Consider the following 6560-nt stretch of genomic DNA (forward strand, 5'->3'; position numbering starts at 1 on the left):
AGCTTTTTCTGCGCCCTCTACTCCTCTGTTAGTCTTCATAGACTTGGTAGTGCTTTTATCTGATAACTTAAGAGCATGAAATCCATGGAATAAGACTCAATTTTCTCTATTTTCAGGTTCTCCCACAAGAAGTGCATGGTCCATGTTTTAAAGTCCAAAGCCACGTAAAGCAGGCATTTCTGTCACATCATATGAATAAACATGTAGACGAACTTGGGCACAATAGCCAAGGCCCAAGGAAAACCAAACTTACTGAAATGTTCATAGAAGCATATAATAACCAAAATAGGGATATCATTTTTTTTTTGGAAAAAAAAGGTATTGTATTAAAACAAGACTATATCAGGTCATGAAGCCATAAAACTCTGACGAAATGCTATGGTGGCATACACACATAATATTGATAGATATAAGCATCTATGGAATCAATACCATTGTAACCTCCTATTAAACCTACCCATGGATTCCAAGCTTCCATAAATGCATGCAATGAGCTCAACAAACATAATATAAACCAATCATATAGAACCATATGAAGAAGTCAAAGCCAACAATAAAAAGGCTCACATAAATTTCAAGAGGAAAGGGAATTACCAGACTATTTCAACAGAAAAGTCATCTAAAGCACTAAACCAACCAAATCATCTCTTGAGTTGACTTGAGGGAAGAAGTATTTCAAAAACCAGTTGTGTATTGATCAGTGATCTGTTAACTAATGGAAATTGGAGTAACATAAGAAAATGACACCCTTACTGAACAGCTTAATAAAACCCCTAATCAAATCCAAATAGGTTACACGTTTTTTTTTTCTGTAACAAATACTCTCAAATTATTCATTTTTGCTCATATACACTCTAGTCAACAGACATCTGCCGCTTAAACTGGGTGCATCTCCTTGTTCCAGCATTACACAGTTAAGAACAAAAAAAAAAAAAAAAAACAAAAAATGGTTGCATCACTATAGAGCAATTCCAGATAGCTTCATCCAGCTTCTTTGCTTGAATTGAACTTCGAGAACCTGTCTTTTAAATCGGCAACCAAATATCCCTTACCTAACTTATAAAGACTTTTCATCACTTTCATATAAACAGGAAAATTGGGTCTGAGACCCTTCTCAATCATTTCAACAAGGACCTCTCGTGCATCAACAACCTTCCCTTCCTTCAGGTGAAGGCTAGCAAGCAAGCTGTAATTCATATTGCTGGAACATCCATATTTGGCATGCATGTCAACAACATATTTATATGCTTCCTGGAATCTTCCAGTTTGAAAGTAGCCCTTGATGAATGCAGCATGTGTTGTCAGCCGAGGTTCAAGACCTATTGATCTCATCTGATTAAGAAATTCAATTGCAAAATCCAATCTCCCCACTCTACATGCACGGTGCACAATTATTTCGAAGGTAATGGCATCAGGATAAAAACCCCATTCTTTCATTAGTTGGAGCAGATTGCAAGCTTCGGGAATCCGTCCATTCTTGCAGAGACTACCAAGCAAGTAATTAAAAGAATTAGCATCTGGATTACAGCCATACCTCACCATCTCATCAAATAAATCTCTGGCTTCCTGAAAACTGCCACTCCTACACTTTGCCCAAATGAGAAGATTGTAATAAGACGTCTTTCTAGCTCTTTCTTCCATCACGAAGATGGCCAAGTCAAAGTAGTTTGAACTACAAAGCATCTTGATCAGAGCATAGATGCCAGAATTACGACACGACCCTCCAGCTTTTTCTAACATCTCTACGACTAGTTTCACTGAGCTTCTAGCTGAATCTCCATAACTGCAAAGAGGTAAAAGAAAAGCAAACGCCTTCTCGGTTAAACAAATTCCTTTCTGAGAAAGACTCTTCAGCACAAGGACCATCGACTCGTAGTCTTCTAACCGACCCAGATTATCAACAAGCAGACTCCAAATCTCTGCAGTACGGCCAATATCTGGTTGGGTGTTTCTTACCCAAACAAAGAACCGCGAAGCTGGAAGCCCATCATGGTTAAGGGCCTGAAGAACGTCGCTAATCAAAGCAATAGAAAGCTTTACACCCAACTGATCTAGCCTTACTTCAATGTTATCTTCACCTCCTTTAAGCAGCTCAATAATTTCTGCAACTATCAGCTGATTAACATTTGGCTTGTTAAAAGGAGTTCTTCGCTTGACACTTCCTCCGCGTGAGTGAGACTTCATACCGGCTCTTCTATTGGATTTCTCGAGATCAGATTCTTCCTTAGAAACGTGGGTTCCCAGAGAACTAGAGGTGGAAAATGGCCTGTATACACTATTAACGGAACTCGGAGAATCAAAATCTGTGGCCACACATTTACTAGTGATTCGGAAGTCATTGTTGCTAACGAACACTCCAGTCAGTGGCGAAGGAGACGAAAAAGATGTTATAGAAGAGGTCGAAATCGATCGAAATAAATAGCCAAGAGCATGTGAAAGACATAATGCAGGGTTTCGTCGAGTAGAAGAGGGAGGAGGGCTAAGGTTTATGATGGATATTAGGGTTTTATGCGACGGAATGAAGAGACTGGATCGGAGGTAACAGAGAGTATAAAGGTTTAGAGCTTGAGAGTTACCTGAAACTCTGGCGAATACACGAGATTTCCATCCCATAATCATCCGAGCACTGGCTTGTAGCATGGAGGGCTCCGAGTTCTTTTTGGAGTGATCAATCGCAAAACATTTCTGTTTTTGGAAGTTAAAACTCGAAAACCCAAAGGAATGACAAATTTCTTAAATTACCCCTAACATTTTACGAAATTCTACCGGATGTGACGGTTTTTACCTCGTCGTCTGCTCCCAAGTGGTCGATGACTCATGGGCTTAAGTAGAGCTCTCTAATGTAATGCAATCCGATTACTCCTTGTAAGAGATAATCTGTTCATCTTTGTAGATAGCGAGAACTGGTTGCCTCCACGAACTGAATCAGAGAATCCGGGGTGGCTTACCCAACGGGGATATTCTGATGGCTAAGTCAGCACTTAATAGTGAGCAAGAAATGATATTGGAGAATGAGAGAGCTAGAGAGCAAATATTACCCTTCATTTTTCTCCTCATTGCCTCTCTTTTTTTGCATGCCTTCGCCCTTGGGGGGTGAGGTCTTTATATACTGGAAGTCCTTGTGGGTTTAGTGGAATAATTCCTGGATTCCCGCTATGATGGGACCTGTTTTCGTGTTAGGTGGGGATAATGCTACCAACCGGTAAGGTTGCTCATTCTCGCCTGAATCGGGGAGTGGGTGAGTTAATATAGCCGTTACAAGTCATAATCCCGTAGAATGCGGGGTACGGTGGTGAGATCCTCGAGGTTGTCATGCGGTGGTCAGCTTGACTAGGAAGCGAGTTGTCTGTAAGGTGACATGCTGCATGGTGGCGAGCTGCCTAGTGGCGAACTGTCTGTGAGTGTTGCATGGTGGTGAGCTGCCTAGTGGCGAGCTACATGTAAGTGCTAAGTTGTTTGGGTGGCGAGATGCCTGTGAGGTGCGAATTGTCTAAGTTGCCAGGCTACATGATGGTGAGTTGCTTGTGGCGAGCACGAGCTGCCTGTAAGTGGTGAGCTGTCTGTGGCAAGTTATCTAGTTGTCACGAGGCTTCACCTAGTTGTCACGAGGTGTCAGGTGTTAATGTCATTGGAGGGCCAAATCCGCTTTCATCACTACCCTTTTTTGTATAAGCATTCTTAATTTTTGTGAGAATTGACTAAGGATCTATTTGATTCGTAGTTGGAATCGAAATTGGGATGGGCCGATGGAAAACAAAATCCTTCGGAATCAGTTGCAAGTGGTCGTAAGGATGGTGTGAGCATGGTTTTATGAGGATGGAATACGACGTTGTGTTTTTAGAGTATTTGCACAGTTTTTGTTTTTAGAAAATCAGATTTGGTATGCAACGACCATCCAAATATGAGATAAGATATCTTGAAACCAAAAGACTAGGATTAGCCCAAAAATTGGATATGGTTCTCACGGTCTATTGTAGTAATATCTCCTCATTAGGGTTGTTTACAGGTTGGGTTGGGTCGGTTTATTGAGATTTTACCAACTGACCCAACTTGGTCGGGTTACTTGAAATTGAAACTGAAATCGACCCTGTGTTAAGCAAAACCGATTTGATCGGTTTGAGTCGGTTTGGGTCGGTTTTAGCTTTGAGTTCAACCATGGTAATAAATTGGTAGATTGGGCATCAAAGAAGTAGCTAGCAACATCATCCAGCAAGGAAAGCATATAAATTAAGAGAAAACAGGCTAATAACTTTGTGAAGAATGAGCACCCCCCAATCAAGTTATCAATAAAATATAAAGTCAAACAGTATTAGATAAAGAATATTGAAATTTGTATATTTCAAGAAACCTGCTAATCTAAGTAAAAAATGACACCTAATTCTAATTGTAGTTGGCTGCCTATTTGGTGTAAAAGACCATAGAAACTAGGATCCTTTGATTCTTTTCTTTAAATTTTACCAAAAAAATTCCTTGTCTAGTTGTCTTACAATACTTGCCATTAATGTCATTCCTAACTAGAAGACTAGAAATTAAGTTAGGTTGTAACTAGGATAGAGACAACTTAGTTAAGTAGGAACTAAGTAGGTTGTAATTACTAACTAGGAACTAACTACTAACTACTAAGTCGGTTCGGTTTGGGTCAGTTTCAGGTTTTCAGACTCGAACCATCAGTTTATGATTTTTTACAACCTGAAACCGACCGGTGTTGAAGAAAATCCGGCCGACTCAGATTGGTCGGTTTGATCGGTTTGGATCTTCTTATGAACAACCATACTCTTCATGAATATATATATATATACCAATACGGAGATATTCCCAATGCTTGGCTGCAAATGATTGTGAAAACGATTTTATGAAGACCAAATCCAATCTTCAAAAAAAAAAACAAAGTAAAATCGGGTTGAAGTTGAAATTTGGGTCGGGATTGGGTTAGGGTTACAATTCATTAGTTGGAAACTTGGGCTCCAATCTTGTCAACAAGCCCAGTTATCAGGCGTATAAATGGGTGTGGCAAATTCTTGGCCCTGACTGGGTTGAACGAAGCATGTTAGGAGTTTGGACTGGACGATGCTAGGCCCTTTTCGTTCAAAAATGTAGTTTCATTTTGTTACAAATATAACAATAATTTGTATTTACAAATTTCTAGTATATAAGAAAAAAAAAGTAAATATAAGTTTAGAAATGAAATCTATCCAACACAAGATATAAGTTTTACAAATTAAAGTTATCAAAGATGTGCCAGTGATTGCCTCCTACCACCTGATAAGAGACGGCAATTCCATACTTGTTTGTATACAGCCCAGCCCAAAGATCCTGGACCACATCTAAGCCCAGACCATTAGGCCCCCAACCAGGATAGAAGAGAAACTTCCCTTTATTACTAGTCATTACATTCTGTTCTATTTAGTGTTTCATATCCATCCTTAAATTATGGGCACTTAAATCTTTTTTTTTTTTAATTCCACCCAAGTTATTACTAGTCTGCCCAATCTCAATCAAAGAGGAAAAGTTATCCTTTTAATTGGATGGCCTTTAATGCTTTCTCTTTAAGGTTCTTTTCCAAATTTTGCCACGATTTTTGCATCCATTGGTTTGTATTTATGATTTGCACTCTTACTTGATACAGAATTTGTACCATTTGTCTCATTTCCATTTATTGGCAGTGCAAAATCTTTTAATCTCAAAAACTGATGCAAATTCTCCACCACCTTGCTCCTACCTCAATTCTCTCTCATACAAATTAGGGGCCATATCATTTTGCTTCCTACTTCATCACTCCCAAACAAATAATCCTACTTCTACTTCTACCTCCATTCTCTTCCACATAAGACAAGATCAAATCTAAAACCAAAAAAAAATCCAAATTTTACATTCAGCCTATTTGCACTCTTATGAATTTTCACCAATTTAGGCTGTGCTTGGTACTATTGTTGTTGTTGTTGTGTGTAACTAAAACGTGTTGGGTTTCATCAATAGAAATTGATATAAAAATAAAGCAAACGGCTATAGACTTGAATTATTGATATATAAATGGACAAAAATAAAGCAACGTGCTTGGCCCACGACCTGAGTCGTGGATTTACCCGATGGCCCACGAATTGACTAACATGGACCGAAACAAACGTGGACCAAGTTAGTCCTTTGATAAAAATATTTACTTATTTAGTTAGTGGGCTGACCTAATTATTTAAACAAAATTGGGCCTACATTTTCTTCTCTCCATACATTTTCTGTCTAAAGCCCAATTGTACCACTACGCATTTTTCTTGTCATGCGACAACGACGACCTTATGGCTCCAAATGTTATCCGTTTTGTCTAAATTCATGTAATTTGAATACAATCGTTTTATAACTAGACTAGATAGAATATGGATCCATCACAATCCAATATACATCATTATCACCTTACTCACCATCTTTTAAGTTTTGTCCCAGTTACATGGGTTTGCCTATTTGGTTGCAATGCAAATGAATTTATATTGATGCAAAAATTTATAATGCAAATTGATGTAATCATTTTTGGCCACGGTGGTGGCATGCCTTAGTGATGAGCTACTTGG

General features: G+C 38.8%; 1 protein-coding gene across 1 annotated transcript; it reads right to left on the reverse strand.

Annotated features, from left to right (window-relative positions):
* Positions 1-678: 678 nt before the first annotated feature.
* Positions 679-2702, reverse strand: LOC148863357 (uncharacterized). The gene is made up of 2 exons (XM_088975578.1): positions 2577-2702; positions 679-2275 (listed from the first exon to the last, which is right to left on the reverse strand). The coding sequence occupies exons 1-2, from the start codon at positions 2606-2608 to the stop codon at positions 982-984; spliced, it is 1326 nt and encodes a 441-aa protein (XP_088831704.1). The 5' UTR covers positions 2609-2702; the 3' UTR covers positions 679-981.
* Between the last annotated feature and the right edge of the window lie 3858 nt (positions 2703-6560).

Source organism: Nelumbo lutea, chromosome 3 (genome assembly GCF_056320005.1).
Source record: "Nelumbo lutea isolate HS-2025 chromosome 3, American lotus-T2T, whole genome shotgun sequence".
Taxonomy (NCBI): Eukaryota; Viridiplantae; Streptophyta; class Magnoliopsida; order Proteales; family Nelumbonaceae; genus Nelumbo; species Nelumbo lutea.

Excerpts from the sequence above, each read along its gene's own strand:
- LOC148863357 (XM_088975578.1), bottom strand. The coding sequence starts at position 2,608 with ATGGAAATCTCGTGTATTCGCCAGAGTTTCAG. Across the intron at positions 2,276-2,576 it reads TGTATTCGCCAGAGTTTCAG|TGTATACAGGCCATTTTCCA; the intron begins GTAACTCTCAAG and ends TTCCGTTAATAG.